At 45.0% G+C, this 19,905-nt stretch overlaps 2 protein-coding genes across 3 annotated transcripts in view; one reads left to right on the top strand and one right to left on the bottom strand.

Annotated features, from left to right (window-relative positions):
- Nucleotides 1-8,322, top strand: part of homer2 (homer scaffold protein 2) — a 31,010-nt gene extending 22,688 nt beyond the window's left edge. The window contains exons 6-9 of the mRNA XM_041938321.1: nucleotides 1,212-1,368; nucleotides 1,847-1,957; nucleotides 4,719-4,799; nucleotides 6,365-8,322. Coding sequence (XP_041794255.1) covers nucleotides 1,212-1,368; nucleotides 1,847-1,957; nucleotides 4,719-4,799; nucleotides 6,365-6,553 — 538 coding nt within the window. The 3' untranslated portion in view covers nucleotides 6,554-8,322. The remainder of the gene's footprint in view (nucleotides 1-1,211; nucleotides 1,369-1,846; nucleotides 1,958-4,718; nucleotides 4,800-6,364) is intronic.
- A 2,563-nt stretch (nucleotides 8,323-10,885) lies between these two features.
- The window catches only part of LOC121608748 (WASP homolog-associated protein with actin, membranes and microtubules), a 13,831-nt gene continuing 4,811 nt past the window's right edge, over nucleotides 10,886-19,905 (bottom strand). Inside the window, exons 6-11 of one of the 2 annotated variants that reach the window (XM_041940121.1) lie at nucleotides 17,657-17,841; nucleotides 16,968-17,054; nucleotides 16,668-16,886; nucleotides 14,962-15,367; nucleotides 14,291-14,433; nucleotides 10,886-12,458 (exon numbers count right to left, since the gene is read on the bottom strand). In XM_041940121.1, the coding sequence (XP_041796055.1) occupies nucleotides 12,303-12,458; nucleotides 14,291-14,433; nucleotides 14,962-15,367; nucleotides 16,668-16,886; nucleotides 16,968-17,054; nucleotides 17,657-17,841 (1,196 nt within the window). In that variant the 3' untranslated portion in view covers nucleotides 10,886-12,302. The remainder of the gene's footprint in view (nucleotides 12,459-14,290; nucleotides 14,434-14,961; nucleotides 15,368-16,667; nucleotides 16,887-16,967; nucleotides 17,055-17,656; nucleotides 17,842-19,905) is intronic. The other variant, XM_041940206.1, reaches the window with a different exon arrangement.

The following is a 19,905-nucleotide window of genomic DNA, read 5'->3' as shown; positions in this document are numbered from 1 at the left end:
GATAGCTGATTAATCGTTTCACTCATTTTTCAATCGGAAACGTCAAATGATTGCAGGTTCCAGTTTCTTGAATGTAAGATTTGCTGTTATTTCTAATTGGCTTTGGACTGCTGGTTGGACAAAAGAAGCAATCTGAAGATGTGTTGTGATGAGCATTTTATTGTTTGAACAATTAATCAAAGATATAATCGGCAGATGAGTCGATAATGGAGGTAACTGTTAGTTGCTGTTCCAATGATTTGTTTTAATTCAGCGCTCTCTTCCCTTCACTTAACATCCAGCTGCCCTGGAAGATGTAAAGCTTTTTCCTTTTAATCTCAGGAGAAACATTAGCTAAGGAATAAATTCTATGCTGCATAAATGTCATTCTAAAGTGCTCCCCCCTTCTTTGCAAGCTATTATACTGCTGAATATGAAGAAGAATACTTGGGTTTGCACTGACCACTTCAATGAAAGGGATCTGTATTCTTTGAACAGCTAACTAAAGTCAAGAAACTGTCTCTGCCTTATAATTTGTGCCAAATTGGGAAATTCTGTGGAATCCTTTAGATTAAAGCTTTTCTAATGTGTGTTTAAAACACTGATTCCAAACACTGTTGATAAAGGAAAGACATTTGTTTCCTAGAAGTGCATCACGCTTATGTGCATCATTAAGCTTCTCCAAGCTGTGGTTGTAAACCACAGTTCTTCTTGGTCTTCGTTGGCCCTTCTTCAAGCCTTCACACGGCTTTGGGACTGTGTTCTGTGGAAGTGTGTCACGGCGGCGAAACAGCCGAGGACCGCAGAACGCTGCGGTGCAAGTCTGTCCGCATTTGATGGCGAGCAGCACACTTCAGCCCAGCCATGCATAAAGAAGGGAACAGTGATGCATGCTAAATATACATCACAACCTCTCCAACCTTATTGATAAGACAGTAACACACACACTCTGTGGTCTGAAAAGATAACAAACTGCATGGTGGCGTCTATCAAGGCTGCAGCTCATTAAACCTGTGAGGTTTTTCCCACTTATTTCATTTTGTATGGTCGAAATATCTCTTGACGGCATGCTGTACATCACAGCTAATTAAATAGTTATGACGGGAAGGATTTTGAAGCATTATGTGTCATGTCAGTGGGCACAAGCCCCAGGCATTTCAACACTAACCTGTCTGAATTTTCCTTCCCATTAATAACTCTCCTCCTGTATCTCTGTCTCTCCTGTCTGGCAGCAACACCAACGCCAAGAAGTGGGAAACAGAGCTGCAGACTTTAAGAGAAAATAATGCCAGGCTGGTGGACGCACTGCAGGAGTCCTCAGCTAATGTAGAGAGCTGGAAGAAACAACTTAGTGCCTGCAAGGAAGAGAGTGACACGCTCAGGGAAAAGGTAATACAGTCATGCACGCTGGCAGAGAAGGTGGTTAGAAACTCTGATGCCTCTTCTAAAAAAGGAACAAAACTGCACCCCAAACATCACAAGATGCATAGATTCCCAGTTTGATTGATCTATTAATATCATGTATAGAGGGTTTCTCCATTCTGTCCACTCTGAGCGAGCAGTACTGTACATTTTATTAGTTTCTGTGGTCCCTGCACCAGAGTCCCCTATAAATAGAATCGTTTTAGTTTCATAATCAATGTGGGCTGTTACTGCAGCTGGGCTGCTGTTGCATCGTTCCTTTTTCTAACATGCTGCAAGTTTATTTCTAATTGCTGCTGTCAGTTTCCAAATGACACCACTTACAATACAGAGCATATTCCACGAATACAAATCAACAGATGCACGATGGGCAAGCAAAGTGAAAATCTGTTGACTGCGTTTCAGTTTCTCATAAAGCACGTCTTTGTTTTCGCTCCGTGTGTAGATCGCAGAACTAGAAGCTCAGTGTAATGAAGCCAATCAGGAGAAGCAGAAAAACGCCCAGCTGAGCGTACGAGTGCAGGAGCTGGAGACCGAGCTACAGGACAAGGAGCAGGTGAGGCATCTGCGGGAACATTGGTCTGGAAACAATGGGGCCAGCGCTGAGAGCTGGGCTGTCTGTAAGACTGTGTAAAACTCCCCTTCTTCTGGTACCTTGAAAGTTGACGGTTCGCTCAGTCCCCTTCATCGTTTCTGCATCAAAGAAATGATGCTCAGGCCAGCACTCCGCCCCCCTGTCTCCAGAAGTTACCCTCTCACTTTGTCTTCTTCATCTCAGCGCGTCTCCACACATTTCACCAACTCTTCGCCTCGTGTTGTTGCGCCATCTCGCTCCTCTCCCTCAGGAGGTGATTATACCTCCATAGGAAATAATAGGTTTTGTTGTGGGATCTTGGGTTTTGTATGGATCGATTTTTTTTTTCTTCGCCTTCCCACCGATACCCAGACCTTTATACTGCCCATTGTTGTTTTTTTCTCTCAATTTCCGTTTTTTTCACACTTTCTGTGCTGCATCTAAGTTCAGTAATTTACTTGATGTTTGTCCTGTTTTGTTAAAATTGAACTCCAGTGTGAAAATGGTCGGGGGGGGGGGGGGGGGGGGGGTAAATTCGTCCGCAGACTTTGTCAAAACAGCAGGGAATTTTGGCACAAATACATCAGCGGCATCACCTTTCGTCGACTGCATCAGTCATCCATAATCCAAACTAGCCGACCGTCAGCTCAGCGGAGCCTAATGGTGCTGTTATTTCTAATGAGCATGAGCCCCGCTCGGCCACACAGTCTTTTGACCTTTGCTCGCCGCCGGTTAAATTTTGTTTCTGTCTACAGACAAATGATTAGGACGGACTCCTGGCGATGTCTGACAGTCTCGCTGCCTTTTTCTAAAGTGATGGGGAGACACAGTCAGCCACGTGTGAAGCGGAGGAAAAGATGAACCACACAGATTCAGCTACCATAACAAGAAAAGAATAGAAATCTTTATGTATCTCCTATTCAGCAGCAAACGACAGTATTTCAGTAATTGTCTCTGTTCACTGTGGCTTTTCAAGTGTGTAGTAGATATTTGGTCAAGTCCTTCAGGATATAACATAACAGTTCAGAGAAGAGACAAATAGACTCACTTGTTCTGTTTTGAGCAGGTCATATACCTGAACACTGCAGTAGCTGTACACTCTTTCTCTGTATAGTGGTTGCAATGACTTTTTGCCTGTTATAAATTAGTCTCTCCATTGAGTTTTGATATCTTCATCAGGGCTTCAACTCACAATTATTTTCATTCCCGATTTATCAGCCAAGTGTTCCCTTCATGAATTGTCCTGTATGTAAAACACCAGAAAATCTCTTCACCTTTTCCTCGAGCTCAAGGCGACATCATCAGATGTCTTGTTTTGTCCAATACAGTCCCATAACCACTAATTCAGGCTGATGCAAAACAAGGAAAAGTAGTGAAATGTTACATTTGAGAACCTGGAACCATCAAATGTCATCAATCATTTAATTTGAAAAAAATGAATGAAAGGATTAATCAACAATCTACATGAACAGCTGCGGATTAATTTTCTGTCGATTGACTGTAGCTGTGGTCTTTGTGCTGCTTGTTTATTCTGATCAACAAATCAGAGCTCTAATATATTCAGTTTAATCTCATTGAAACAGACGAGCAGTGCATCCACACGTTTCAGAAGCAGAAACAAGCAAACGTTTGTTCTATTTTACTCGATAAATGACTTAAATGATCGATCAGTCCTCAAATATGTTGTCTATTAATTTCCTTGATGGTCGTTTAGTTTGAATTTGATGGGGCTTGTTGCGAACGGCTGTGCTGCTTAAAGGCCCTTTGAAATTCCCCGAGGTAAACTGTGTGTCTGGGATATTCTAGTTCAGCACCTGGCAGCCTGAGTATTAATAGAATGTAGAAATCTTTCCTTCGAGTGCGGTATATCTTACACAACAACAGGAAGGAAGGAGTTCAAAGAGCTGAAGCCGATTTTAAAAGCCTGTAAGCAAAGACCGTGTCCTTTTGGGGCCTTCATCAGCCACGATGCTCCTTTCTGACCAAAGGAAGCCTCGGTGTTTGCACAGCGCTGATCCAGCAGCCGGTCCGCAGAGGCTCGTCAGCCGAGTGACTCACCCCCTTCTAGAAATGCACACGCTCGACTCCTCCAATTAAAAACGTGCCCATGAATTATTAAGCGTTCACTGTGGCGCTGACCCCGGCGCTGGCCAGCCGTGAACCAACAGAACAAAGCTGCCGCAGGTGCCGACAAAGACTCGGCCAATTATTACCTGTTGTGGAGGCGCTCGACGCGATGACATATGCGCCGTGTGGCTTCGAGCAGCAGAAGGATGGAATTTTCAGGGCACTAATATGTTTAATTGAGAAGAAAACAAACAGTATTCAGTCACGTCTGTTCATTTTTACTTACCTGCTTTGTGTCACTAACATCTTTTTATGGTTTGTGGATTTATAGGGGATCTGAAAAACAAATGTAAACGCACCGAGTCGTGGCTGGGTATGCAAATGTTTATGTCTTTGATGGTGGCATCAAGTGTGTGATTCGTAGTCTTCTGTTTTATTCGGGCAAACATGTGAATTCACATCTCATCTCATCTGTTTAATTTGTTTGCTTAAGACAGGAAATCGCTGCTCTTCGTCAAGACCTAGTCCCCCGTCTGTTTTACGCTGTCTTCCCTACAGATTAAAGCTCGCTGTTTAACATGTTCGGTATATCTTGCTTGTTTAGAGGTACTGGTTGGTGGATTTTGTTACCGTATAGTGCTTAACTGGTTTCTTTTTTTTGCTTTTTTCTCCCCAGGAGCTGGAGAACCTGAGGAAGCAGGCCGAGATAATCCCTCAGCTCATGTCTGAGTGCGAGAGCATCACCGCAAAACTGCAGGTACGTTTAAAGCAGCGAGAAATCCCACAAACCCCACATGTCTCAGGTGTGATTTACAGCAGGGTGGGAGCCAGCACAGGCGTCGAGCTCACAGCACACGTGAGGACGCGACGTCCGTCACAGCGAGGCATCGGCAGCGCTTTCAGACGGAGGCAAAGAACGAGAGTTACCATTCACCATTCTGCCGGAGGGCTGGTGACACAACATTCCTGTCACGTGTCTCGCCAGCACACATCGCGGTTACTGTATCTATTAATAAAGGTCCATCCCCAGCACAACACTGAGTGGATTATTGCCTCTTTGAAAAGCCCTCCTCTTCCTCATCTGAGGAACAGTGATAACACATCTCTGTCACGGCTTATTAGTTTCCTGGCGGCGCAGATTTGATCAGTTTTGCCGACCACAAAAACAGCTGAAGTTGTTTGAGAGCTCTGCCGAGAGCTTTAACAGCCAAGCCTTATAGCATTTCTGTAGAGCCTACGTCAGGTTTGAGAATCTGCTGTTGCCATAAACAATACAGATTCACGCCCGTCACCTCCCGTCTCCTGCGTACCACAGAGCACCTGTTCTTCAAGGCTGATTCCTCATTGAGTAATATCAGACTTTCTCTGTAAAACCAGAAGTGCCAGGCTCGGCGAATGACTGTACGCCCCGCGAGTGCCAAGTCTGACATGAGCCGTATTGATAGTGACGCTCATCTCGCCCCGTTCAGGCCGACTCAGAACAGGATTGTATCATCCAAGCTGTCATGCATGTGCTGCCTTTCAAGCCGGGCGGGGAGGAGGATAAAACCAACAGTGGCATGCCTGAAGTTCTTGTGCCTCACAAAGCTCGACTGCCTGGTTTGTTTCTGCAACAGCCAGCTGGATGAATGACAGTAACAACAGAACTGGCTGAAGCAGGAGTTTATCTGAGCAGCCATCCAAACCGAGGAGAAGCACAGACAATGGGATTTCTCGAATACCTCCGTCTCTCCACGAGGCCCAAAGCAGAAAACCCAGCCACCGTCCATTCAGACAAAAGTTAGCGGCTCTAAAGCACAACTGTTTTTACCCCGACTTTAAAAACGAGTCCACTTATTCTACCTCCGCATTTGTGGTCATGGCTCCCCTCTATTTAAAGACGACACCCCACGTGGAGGTCAGGTTTCAGGAGTCAGCTGGAGGATACAGGCATGCAGGCGCAACACCCATTTAGCATTCTATTTTAAACCCCTCCCTTCGATGGTATCTTTGGCATTAATGTGTCACTGGTGTCGCCTGCTAGTCTGAAAGACTTGCTTTAGTGTGCCCTCCCGTCCTCCCGCAGACAAAAAGTATGTTTACTTTCTGTCAAGCTTAGTTTTCAGTCCTGATGATGTAAACAGGGAGATGGCTTGAACTGCTCTCATGTTACTTTGACTGTAGTTGAGAGAAGCTCTGTCATTGGTTCGGATAAAAACGAAAGATCGTACCTGTACTGCTACATCAAATGCTCCCACATCACTTTTAATTAATTTCCCTGTATCTACCCTTTGCTGTGATGTAACTCTTCTTTTTTTTTCCTTCCCTAATGTCCGTCCACAGGCCGCAGAGATGAAGAACAACGAACTGGAGGGGAGGATAGGGGGTCTTCAGGTGGACATAGACGACAGTCGACAAAAGCAGGGCAACATGAAGGGCGAGCTGAAGAAGTTCATGGATATTCTGGACGGGAAGCTAGACGAGCTGCACGAGTTCAGGCAGGGGCTCTCCAAGCTAGGTGTGGATAACTGAGAAAAGTGGCACCGAGTTGAAAGGGTCAGATGTCAGGTACGAAGGATTCACTACAGTATGTCTTCAGGGCAGAAACTATGTGGCACCTACTCCCCCAAGGTGATGTCCACTCAGCTTCTAATAAACACAACCATGTGAGAAAGAGATTTTATTTGGAGAGGGAGGGAGAGACTGGCAGGAGGGAGGCCAGCGTGCTCCACCAAACGGCTCCATTTTGTACGCTGGCGTTCTGAAACTAAATCAAGAGTCACACTTTGAGCTTACTTACCCGTTTCTGTGAGGGGGGGGGGCGGTTTTAAAAAGCTGGTGGTGGGTTGTTAGATTCTGTCCATCTGTTTTTTTCCTGAAGGCTGCGGCGCTTCTTCACAGGCAGTCGGAGTTTAGAATAGAGGAGGGGACTTAAAAGGGCTAAAATGAACACACACACACACACACACACACACACACACACACACACACACACACACACACACACACACACACACACACACACACACACAATGCTGTTCAGCATCACTCAAGTAATAATTGGTGTTAATCCTTGTGGCCCCCTCAGAGAATTAGCGATGAAATCTTTCCACAGACTGTCCTTGCTGTTGCCTCTCGTCTATCTCAGGTGCGTTGGAAGACAGTTTGTACTCATTAGATTATATGCACATATGTGACAGAAGGCCGTGACACAAAGTGCCTCCAGGTGAGTCTGAATCCACCTGGCGAGGAGAACTGGCCAAGTGATGACCATCACCATAATAACAACTCGATTTTTGCGAGAAACCCCGACGAAAAGAAAACCCTCGCGAATGAAACGCGATGAAAAGCGCAGGCAGGCGGGCCCGTCCTGAGGACGTGGCGACAAACTCAACACAGGTGTTTGCACAAAAAAAAAAAAAAAAAAAACGACTGCGAGACGGGACTGCAGCAGGAACTCATCAACTCACTTGTGGGTAAAACACAGTTTAATTATATTTGCATAAAAAAGGAAAACTTTGTCTCAGGAGCTTTCCTTCAGAAACATCCGAAATAACAGGAAGCCCGTTTTGCCATGAGTGTAGTGTCGCGTGCAAAAGATTTCGTGTGTGCAATAGTATTGTTGCCCGTTTGTAGAACAAAGACGTACTGTGTGTCTCCAAGGCTGTTGACGTGCTTCCTACACACTAGTTTTTGTTATGGTGGTGGTTATTTTGGGGTGAGGGGACTTGGTGCTGCTCAGTGGGTAAATAATGTGAAAGTGTACTTCATTGAAAACATTTAGATGGCATGGGCCTTTTCACCACAGCCCTGCCAGAGTCTTGGTTTTTATTTGACATATTTATTTATTTTGGTGCCTCTCGACATCTGGTGTTTCTAGAACATACAAAGTTAAATCAACCTTAACCTAATGTCTCTATAGATGTACAATAATATATAAAATCTACCAAATTGTCAGGATTCACTGGTTTTGTTTGCAGATTTAGTTTTGCAGGATGGCGTCACCGCTGCTTTTTTGGGAGTTCACCTTTAAGGGCACGCGTTGTCGTGGCATATTTACCGGGTAATACGATGTTATAAGTCTATTTTTTCATCACTGTTTTGATCTTGTCATAAGATGATATCTACGAAGGGACTTGTTGCTTCTCTCTGTTTTGCCCTACTGTTCATACGTCACCTGAACCTGGATAACACAATGTATGATCCTTCCTTTTGAACCAATGCCTCTTGTGCACTTTTGTGACTCCTGTTCAATATTGTACAATAGAACTGACAATTGTTAAAATTTAGTTTAATTACAATGCCGAGTGAGTGTCTTCTTTTAAGTTGGTGGTGGGCCACGTTTTGGCAAGAGCTCCACAGAGAGGGGAGGAGAGGGGAGGTTTCCCTAATCCTCACTTAGTTGTAAATCAGCACTGTGGGTTGTACGTAGAAAACAAGCTACTGTGAAAGCTTACAAATATGCTGACATTGTGAAAGTCTTGAGGCGTTGTTTTTTTTTCCTGGATGAGAAGCACAGAGGAGGTGGAAATGAACCTACAGCGCCAGAGCTGCATCCCATCGAGGCGCGAGCACAGAAGCTCCGCCACCGCACGTCTTTTCCTCTGATGTTGATTTACATAGCTCTAAATATAGCTGTAATCCTAGCAGAGACACACATAACCCAGGCAAAACAAGTGGGATTTAATCACAGTCCGTGACACGTATCAGTTTCTCTGAGATAGGAAAGAATAAAGCACAAACACATAGGAGCTTGTCTGAGGGATGGAAAAACTCCCAACGTCCTCACAGTACTGAGGAAATACTGCAGGGGTGGATCAGAGGACATGTTGCCTTGGCAACTTCATCCCACTTGCTCCATTTTTTTTTGTAAATAACAGCGTAAATGATTGACAATGAAAAGTATAGATCTGGTGCAACCTTCCAACAGTTAATTTTTCAATCATCTTTGTTAACCAGTGATATCACTGATGGTCATTTTCTTTTTCACCTTCGGAGATCAGCTGGTTGGCACAGGTACATCTGGGTGGAAAATGAATCAATATGCAAAATAAGCATCAATTTAGTGCTGAAATGATCAGCTAATTGACCAATAAGTCCGTTGATGGTCAATTAACCATTGTGGACTGCAATTATTTTCACTACTAATTAATCCTGTCAATTATTTTTCTGATTAAACACTTAGTTGTTAATTCTGTAAAACGATAAAAGAAATACGAAAAACGGCCATCATGAAAAAAGTAAAGCAGCTGGTCACGGCTGAAAAAGCTGGATGAATGTTCTGTATTTCTGCTTCAAGAAACGAGTGAAACTGATCAAATTAAAACTGTCGACTCGTTTCAGGAATGTTTTCCAGTTCCAGCTAATTCATTCTGAGAAGCTTCTTTCATTTCATGTTGTAAACTGAAATTCTGATCAGCACTTTTCACTGTTTAATAACTTTTTATGGACAAAACTAGAACTGAATCACTAATGAAGCTCACTGTTATACATTAATCTTTTTTTTTCTTGTTGTGCAGGCTCTGGATCCACATTCAGTTTTTAGCAACATTAGCCGAAAAGCTCTTAATATCTCAACAACTGCTCGCTCAGTTGCCACGAAAATTTGTACCAACATTCACCAGCAAAGGACAAATCCTAATAATTCCTCTAGTTATGACAAGAATATAATAATAACCAATAATAATATAACCAATTATCTGCAAAACTAATAACATTCTCATTGGTTTCAGCTGTACTTTGTGCTATGTAGCAAATGTTAGCAAGCTAACATGCTAAACTACGCTAGTGAACATAGCACAGTACAGCCTCACAGAGCTGCCTCTTGTTTTTGCTTGAATTAGATTGTGTGTCTTGTTTGAACGAAACAAAAAAATCTTACTGTGGGCTCTGTGATCTTGTCACCTTTCAAACTTTTCAGTGACTAAATTATGAATTAAATGAAAAACAGGTGAAACAATCAACAAGTAACCCTTGTTGCCTTGTATCAGGTATCAGTCGCACGGAAATTACAGCAGCTGTGATGCAGCAAAAGCAGCATTTCTCTCTCTGCCCCCCCCCCCATCGCTGTCTCTTTAACGCTCTCTGCAAGGCTCATTGTGTGACTGGTGATGAGTGGGCGAGCTGGTGAAACATCATTAAGAGACTATGCTGCTCTGTACATGTGTCTGAGAGAGAGAGAGAGAGAGAGATGGCACTGCAGGCCACTACCACTGAGACTTCCTGTTGCCGTAGTAACAGGCAGCGGAATTTCATGTTGATGCTCGAAAGGCGGGTTCGTCCAAACGCCCGGCTCGTTCGCCTTCCCCAAGGTGCATGACCCGCCTTCCACTTGGACCACCTGGACGGTGCCAAAAAAACGACGCACAGACGCAGAGTGACGGCGCCCCCCCTCTGCTCCGAGTACACAGAGCTGAACAAACCCAATCACAGCTGGCTGGGGACGTCTGAGCCGTCACTGCAGGAGAGAGATGTGAGAGCCGCGGCTGCCGGGGTGGATATTACAATGTGACTCATCATGTGGGCTATAAAATTCGCCAGAGCACACTCGCCGGGGTTCACCGGCGCAGGTTGATAACACACCTCTCTTTAGATGACTCATTAGAAGAAGAGGAGTTTCATTACAGCCCAGGTGCAGCTAACCTTTGGAGATCAGGGAACGGCATGAGCAATCCACGAGCTCGAGTGGCAAAGGCGAGATCTGAAAGCAACAGATTCTGAATGAAAAAGAAATCGCCAGCGACTCCTGTTCATGATCCAACGTGTCTGTTTATTATTAAATCACAGCAGTACAAGTGTGTGTCAGCCTCAGCCGTCGTCAGCTTGTCTGCAACACACCGGAAGAGGTTTCATATCCTCAAACTCTTCTGCAAACCATTTAATGCTGTTTTTCATACAGTATTGTGTTTTTTTTTGTACATAATACATTATAGCCTTGCATCTTTTTGGAGGTTCAGGTAAGTTAAGTGCTCTGTGTCACAGGTTCAAAGGTCATAAGTACAAATTCTGCCTCTAAACATCAACAAAACGTCAGAAAGCTTTTCTGAGGATTCAACCATGATTAGAGACAGAGCTGTGTACATTAACAAGCAGTTCCATAATCAAAAGAGAGTATTGGTTATTAAACGACTCTAACATTCTTTGTCACTTTAACAGTTCATGTATAAATTGCACCTAAATTCAGCCTAACACATTCACACGTTTCTGACACAAAGCAGAATCAGGGACAGGACAGTGCATCGAACAGCCTGTAACACCAACAATGACGCAGACTGTGGTCACGTAGGCTGTAAATAATTAACACTTCTGCACCTCAGGACATAACTCCGTCTTTGTTTAGTAATAAAATGCAAAGACTACACAACTCAGTTGGCTGTAGCCCTTATTGGGATAAAGTTAAAAAAAAAGTTCATATTTAAATCCCATTCAACTTAACAGAAGTCAGTTTACGCTCAGCCATGTGGAAACATTAGCATGTTGTGTGATGTGGTCGTATCTTCCTGCAGCAGGATTCCCTGGATTCGGTCATTTACACACCAAACTACAGTAGTACTGCTCGGCTTTTCTCCTTAACGAGCCTCGCAGAACAGCGCGTTGTTCGCTCGGCGTGGGATTTTCTGCGAACCGACTGTTTCAGAGGAGCTTTGGATGTATTACAACATCTCAGGTCTACTGTGTGTTGAAAAGACAGATTAAAGTTTGACAACTTCAGCACGCTGCCACATTTAAAGGTGCACTATGCAGGAATCGACCCCGTGGCCCCTCTCCTCAGGCTCAGCGCCACCAGGAATGTGAACATTCGGGCTGGGCTGGCGTTTTCATGGCTTCCTCTTAGACGCATGTTGCCGACGGTCTGACACCTGCTGTCTTTTTATAAGGCCCCGACCTCACCTGCACGCCGTTATTGGCTGGCGGCTGCACACGCGCTGCAGCCCTGAAACGTCCACAGCAAAATGTGAAGAAAATAAGACAATACAGGCGGAGGGCAGCGTCTCTGCAGATACACACACCCACACACACTGTTGGTGAGACTTAAGTGATGATTGAGAGGGACTGCTTTTGTATGAGTGTCTACACTGTTTTTTAGGAAACTCCTGCATAGTACACCTTTAAGTCAGAAGTGGCGTTGTCAAAATAAAAGCTTGTTGGTGAAAATTTGGCAGCAACATAAGCTGTAGCTCAGAACAATGAAGAAAACGGAGCAAGGGTACTGTAAGAGAACAGCTTCATCGGTACATATGTGTGCGTGTGTGTGTGCGTGCGTGTGTGTGTGTGTGTGTTCTCAGCTGTCCCAGTCTGTACTCTGTGTCTCGTCGTCTCCTCTGTCCTCCTCGTCGGAGTCGGCCGCCACCTTCTTCATCCTCATCATGGCAGCCTTGATGCTGCGCTCCAGCTCGTTGTCGCCGCTGTTCGGGACTTCTGCTCGCGCAGGGACCACCTGCGGCACGACGGGAGGTGATTCAACACCAGCGTTCATTCATGTTCCACGCGTGTGTCACATCCTGCTGTTAAAACGCTTTTTCACAGCAGACATTTTGACCTGAATGGATCGCAGCCATTATTAACGTTGTGGCTTGTGCCTGAGTCCGCCGCTGTCTGTAAACTGTAAGCTGTCACACAGCCAGCGCCTTCATGAGAGGAATGGAAGTCAAAGCTCTGGATCTCTACCCACAGCCGATTGGTCGAAACATCCTACATCAACAGAGTGTGTGTCTGTGTGTTTTGATTGGCCTAAATAAAGTTAATGATGGCTGAATTCCACTTTCCTGGTATTGTGCAGGCTGGCTCACTGCCTCGCTGTCATGACTTACTGAGACACCTGAAATCAGTCAAACTGGTCAACATGGCTGCTGTGAAAAAGGCAGATCTGATCCCTCCCACAAACTGCACTAGCAAAGAAAGCTAGCTTGATGACACATCTTTGATAAATTTATCTGTAAAAATCATTTCAGCAGATGTTTTTCTAACTGGTGAGTTAAACTGTCACACACAGAATACATCTGAATGAACCTTCATACAAACCGAAACAACATTCAGTGTACACACCAGGATTTCCCATCCGGTAACTACTGTTTTTATTAACTGGGGGAATCTGGGGAAGTCCGACATGTGTAATTCCTGAGACGGACGTGGAAATATTCTGGTTCTACATGGTTCCAGTGTCCGCCATCCCTCTCGCTCCTCTCCTGATATTTTCACATCTAGCTCCGTGAACTGAGAGTTGAATTCCACCAAACCTGTGTGTTTTACAACGGTAAAACTTCTGTTTCTGCAAATGGAGTCTGGTGGATGTGGCTGCTGTTTCTGTTCATCTTACTCTTTAACAAAAAGGTCTATCTCTGGAGTCCATGGTCGTTCAGGTCTCTTAAAACCCTCTGGCGCCATTTGTCTCCCGTTTGTCCGGGACATTTAAAACTTCCAGGACATGATGACTGGCACCAAATGAAAACTTAAAATATTCAAAATATATTGGCGAAAAATATTCCAACATTTGTTATTCAGTTTTGTTACTTTTGGTTAATTTAGTCCAAATTACTGAGGAGGACATTTGCCTTATTTCTCTTTCAAACTGCCTTCAGTTATTCCCATTTACCCTTAAAAACCACCCATAAACCATCCCATAAACTCAAACTCTTCCACACAGAGTCTATACTAAGAGGCTGGGGATCATTTATATTTATGTCACAGTCTCAGTATTCATCAATGTAATGCAGGGCTGTTCACAGCATTTCACTTTCAACCAGGTATCTGACTGTAACACCTAACTGTAGTCACGTGGTTGTCAGGTGTAGTCAACAAATCCCATGAAAACACCGGAGCATAGGGACTATTTTCAGACGAGGACTGATACACATTTGGTGCGCTGGCGAGCATTTGTGGCAGCTGTTACGTGGCATCGGCTCAAAGCGAACTACAGCGGTTACACTCATGGTAACGTCACCCTGAGCAGCAGTGTGGCTCATTGATGTGTACGTAGTAGTTTTTGGACAACGTCAGGCTTAAGCTACAAAGACAAAAGCAAAAATATCACCAGACTAAGACTGGATTTTTGAGGACTATACAGATATTAATATTTGGTTGGGAGATTGTTTTTTAAATAAATAATCTTGTTAGAGATTCCTTCCTTTCCTGTTTAATAAGTTTGTGTGCATCAGCATATACTCATGCCAGCGTTTGCAATAAGCTAATATCAGTCAATACACTGGCCTGGCTGATTGATCAGTCCCCCTCCAGGCTTTGGCATGCTCTCTGTTCCTGTAAAACTCTCACCTTCTTCAGGGTGACTCCCTGTCGGATGGCGGACATCAGATTGCTCCTCAGGTCCACAACAGGGGACGCTGTCCTGGGGGCGGGGACCTTACGAAGCTGAATCTGTCCACGCTGCAATGAGGCCAACACTTCATCCATTGTTCCTACAGCAATTCAACCAGAAAGGGAAACAAGCACTTTTACAAAGATGCGAGTAAAGAAGGCCTTGCCGGTCATTTGGCAGTTCTTTTTTTAAAACCGGCTCATGAATGACCTCCATCTCACAAAAGCTCAGAAATATGAAGCCGTGTTGGACGTTACTGTCTCCCTGGAGCTGAGAGTGTGCATCAGCAGGACCACAACTGAGGTAAAATGCCTCCTCTGGCCTCATGGGGGAAGCTGGGAATTTAGGACAGAACACCATGTACGGGCACACACACACACACACACACACACACACATGTGCACAAGCACGCACACACGCACGCACACACACACACACACACACACACAGGAACAAACACAACCTTCCCTGCAGTCGGACGGATCCGCACATTCAGCTCCATCTGTACTATGATTTTCCAATAAATGCACATCAAACGTTTTTTCCCAAATCCAACGTTTTGATGTTGGTGTGTATTTATTACACACACAGAAAAAGATGAATGACACCGTATGAATTTCACTCTCACCGATATTTTGTTTCAGCATGTTCTTGGCTGGGAAAGGAGGGTCTTCTTTTTCACTGAGGGGCATCGGCGTGTCCTCAGAGGAAGGCGAGGCTTGGACGGGTGGAGGAGGCATGGCGGGGGGCAGCGGTGGAGGTGGGGGAGGTGGTGGTGGAGGAGGAGGAGGAGGAGGAGGACAGGCTGCTGCTGCTGGAGGCGGCGGCGCAGAGTAGATTTGGACAGGGATGTCTTCAGGCTGCTGTTTCTTGGGCGTTTTATTGCGCCTGCGGGCGGGATGGATGGAGGAGGGTCCTTCAGAGGCGGGAGAGGGGCCGAGGCTGATGATGGACAGCGGCTGGGAGGGACACGGCACTTCTGAAGAAGACATCCTGGACTGAGGAGTCTTCAGGATGTACTGGCCAAATCGCTTCTAGACAAGGGGGAAAAAATGGTTTGAGGATTGAGGACATCATCTCGTCTGATGTTCTAACAGAGACGACAAAGACACAAGACGGCGCCCGCACAGCAGTCTAACGTTGTTGCTGCTTTAAACGGGTCTCACAGCGGTGTGAGACTAAACTGAAGTGACAGAGGGAATGTGCACTAAACACACGCACACACCTAATATGACGCGAAGAAAAAGTAAATCCTCCTAATCTGCTCCAGCGTGACGATCTCTTGATTGGTTGACACAACGGTCTCACCACAAGCGCTCATTAGCTGTTCTGGACCGGGTCGCACCATCATCCATCCCAGTGTTTTTGTAAAGTCCTTTTCCAGCTGGGACTGAGGGAATCTCATTAGTTTTACGGGTGTTTAGTCACAAACCAGTATCGGACAAACTTAAAATTCAACACGATGATGACGCTAGATGAAAAGTCAGGGGGTCATAAAAGACGTTCAACCTGAGGGGGCTGTCTGGACACAATGTCATGGCAATCCACCGTCTAGGTGTCCACAATCAGGAATTAATGGATGTAATGGAGGCCAGAACTGTCCGAATTAACCCTGTTTCCTGTTTGGAGTCATGTCACTTTCTGATCTTCACATTTGGCTCATATTTCATCTTCTTATTGAGACTGTGACTTTAACTTGGTGTCTCTTTCATTGCTGTTGCAACACTGTGGAAGCTAATCCAAGCAAAGAATAAAAGAGAAGAATCGTACGATATGATCTGAAGCTACTAACAGCGACTGCGTGGACCTTGTGAAGACACGGCTTCGCCAACTGCTGTTTCCAAGAATGAACTTTCAACCTCATCCACGGACTTTCTACAGGTCAGAATCGACAGAGCCGAGGGCTAATATTAGCTTTTTAGCAGCGTGTTAGTGTTGGCCTGCTGGCTTGCATGTAAAAAGAAAAATAAAACATAAGAAAGCACTTCAGGTGATTTAGAGACGGAGTTAACATTACACTGCATTTCCAGCAGACTCGAGCTGGCAGAGAAGCAGACTTGGAGCAGAGCAGATGGAAATGTGTTAGCAACAATAAATGCATTGTTCAACGGTAAAGTATTCTGCCACCACACCGTCTTTGTCACAAGTGTTTAACATCTAACTTTCAGGGAGGGATCCTTGCTAAAAATGTTGAGCGTTTAATATCATCAGTGAGTCTCTGTGCTCCTGAACAAAGGTCCTAAATGTTCTCCCTCATCTCTCACTTTCCTCTTTGGTAAAGCTCTAATCTGTCAAGGCCATTTAAAGCTCTGCTGTAAGACAGCTCACACTTACAAAGCATGTCCAGAGCGTCTGATGCTGTGCACAGATCCTCCCTACAGCTGCTGAATGAAGCAGGAGCCTCTGGGGTTTCATAAGCAGAGGAGAAGCTGCAGGGAGACAACGACAGAGCCTAACCTCTCTGAAGGATCGTAATCTGCTCAGGGTCTTCTCTCGCTCCTGGTCCACCCACTCCTTCCTCCTCTGCTCCTCCTCCTTTCTCTTCTCGCGTTTCTGCAGACAACAGAGGGAGACAGTGAGACAGGAAGCCCAGGAGCGTCTCTGTGGGGTGTCTCGTTGCTGGTGTCGTCGTACCAGGTGGACCTGATGGTGCTGGTTGAAGAGTATGGAGCTCTGCTCGGCGTGCAGCTTCTTCTGCTCCTGTGCCTCCATGCACTGATCCTAAAAACACACACACAAGCATTAACACCTGTATACTCACATTAACTGCAGTGTTACACTTACCCATAAAAATGAGCGGGGTGTTCGAGCAAATCTGTCCTTCAAAGTTCAGAAAATGCCAGTGAACGTGATAATGACGGCAAATAACACTTCGGCTAATGAGGACTGATTTCCCCCCCCCACATGTCCATCTTTTTTACTGCTTCGTTAAATATTAATGCATGTGATTCTTGTCCCCTGCAAATTATTGTAGAGGATTTGTGGGAGCCTCTAACCGGGGGATTCTTCTCACTTTGTTCTGAGCAATAAAATGCTTTTCAATCAGACAAATGAGCACGCAGCCAGCGACAGAAGAAAACGCCAACTGCACCAACTGTGCTTAAATTACCCTGTCAGCTAAAAATAAAACGATGTAGTAAAAACTTTTTAAAAAGCTCAGCAGATGGGGACGTGACGTGGATTGAGAGTGAGGAAAATCACTGAGAGTTCCACCTATTTCCAATCTATTACTCACTGATCAATACATTTCCCCTTGAAAAGGACCAAAAGGGCAGTAAAGGGTCGCTTCTGACGAGGGGATGTCTTCTGAAAGCAATTTGCACCTTTTTGTTGCGGAGATAAGCTCGCCGGGCGCAGATGTTGCCTCTCTTGGTCTCCAAGGTCTGCAGGCGTCGTCTGAGCTGACTGACAGTCGGAGGCTCGGCTTGCTGAATACCTGTGTGGAGGATACTCTGCAGCTCCTCCGGATCCTCACACACATCATAGTACACCACCTCCTCCTTCAGTTCTAAAACACAAATGCAGCCCAATCAATAAAAACGCCCTGTGAACTGGTCAAACGGTGCTCTTTCAACTCTTCTTTCAATCCGTAAATCATCGCTTGCGCTTGCACTCTGTATTCAACGCGGGTGACGTGATTCTTCGGCTGTTTTTCCGGCCATGAACCGCTCACCACAATGTAAACATGCACTACGTTAACCTTTGCACACCAGATAAACAGGCCGCGGAGGTGCAGCATCACAACGACAGATAGCAGAGAAGAGTGTATCTCAGGTCTCCCCCTGATGTCAACTGTAGTAACACTGAACATGTGCTTCGGATCATTTCCTGTTTTGGTGGTTTACTTGCTTCTGAAACAATATGTAAACAGGAAAACGAGATTCCTCCATCAGATTAAGGGATTTAGAGAATCCTGATACCGCAGGTAGATTTAAGCACAAAAAAAATACATTTAAAGGGTTTTTGCATGATAAAGATTCAGTATTGTTACAGCAGTAATTTCACTACTGACCAGCTGCATATAAACTGGAAAGCAGAGTAATGTGACTAGTAAAGCTCTTTTTATTCTATATATCAGCTGTTTACATGCATACACGAAACCAGGTCATCTGCATATTATCTGTGTCGATTTGTCGTGACTGAGGAAGAGTCTCTGTGACAACCAGAAGAAGATTTCCAACAAAATCATTCATTCCAACAAGGATATTAGAAAAATCCTCATGAGTTTTTCATTAATGTTATAAATTTGAGCTCCTTAAAACTTGAACGGACATGTTTCTCTGTCGTCCTGCTTTCTTTACTGAGCGGCAGCTGATAGAGGATCAGCTTTCTGCTCTTTAGCTGTGGGAAATAAACCTGAAAGCAGCCAAGGTAAGGACACGCAGAGCCAAAGTCACCACAGAAACAGACAGGTAGACATACAGCATGTGCAGACACAGCACTTGGAAGCAAACATCCCACGTCTCAGGAGGAGCAATTAGGGAAATATTTACACGAACAAAATATTCCCCCAAAGTAAACCCTGTGTACGAGACACCGAGTGACCAGAAAAACAGAAAGCACTGCACATCATAATGCAATCCAAAACAAGCAGTCCTGTCAGGAATATAAGGCACATTACGCAGAGTGTAAGCTTTAATTATAACTGACACTGTCAGAGGGGTGCAGATTCAGCTCTATGGTAAGTGCAGTACAGTGGACAAAATATTAGAGACAACCTACGATGTAATGCAGTAAAGTAAAACACTACAGCCAACATAGAAACACAGGAAAGCATTTCAAAGGGCCGCTTCTTAAAAATAAAACTCAAAGAGGAAAACACATCTTCCGCCTAATGAAACCATGAAACGTGCCACGCCGGGGGGGCATGGAAGAGGTGGGGCAAAGGGGGAGTGGAGGGGAGACGTGAGCCAGAGGTGATGTGTGAGGTGAAAGCAGAAAGTACACACTGGTGTTCTACAGCAACTCTGACAGCGGCTGGAGCTGAGGCAGCGGCTGTGACACACAGCTCATCGAGGCCATAAAGAGACTTTAAAATCCTGAGTGCCTGATTGCCACAGCTTACAAATCCAGACATTGTACTTCCTGAAGATACCATTATCTCTGCTGTCCACTGTGAATAAACGTCCAAATCCACTCATGAATCATAGAAAAAGATACCCTCCTTTCAACTCCAGACCCTGCCGGTGAATCATCACGTTTCCTGCAGTGTCAAAGTAATCCAGTGATCGTTGTACATGCATGGGTACATTGCAAACAGGAACGTCTAATAGCTAATTCAGCATACATTAAATGCTGCAAATTGGCCAAAATGTGAACAAATGTGGGCTAAAAAGCAGGGATCGAGTGGTGGCTTACGTGACCTGAGCATTTAGCTGAGCTGGAATTGATTGCAGGAGTTTCATACAGCAAAATATCACCGTGTTCAAGAGTTTCTATTTCTGCGGCCATTCACTGTATCACTGCATCGATTTAAATAAAGTATGCAGGCAAAGATGGTAGTTTGTGTGAGGACCTTTAGATTCTAATTACAGCTTCACAGTGTGAGGGAACCTCGAGCATTTAGCCTCCG

This window comes from Chelmon rostratus, chromosome 1, assembly GCF_017976325.1.
Source record: "Chelmon rostratus isolate fCheRos1 chromosome 1, fCheRos1.pri, whole genome shotgun sequence".
Classification (NCBI taxonomy): domain Eukaryota; kingdom Metazoa; phylum Chordata; class Actinopteri; order Chaetodontiformes; family Chaetodontidae; genus Chelmon; species Chelmon rostratus.
This window is presented reverse-complemented; position numbering and strand designations above follow the sequence as displayed.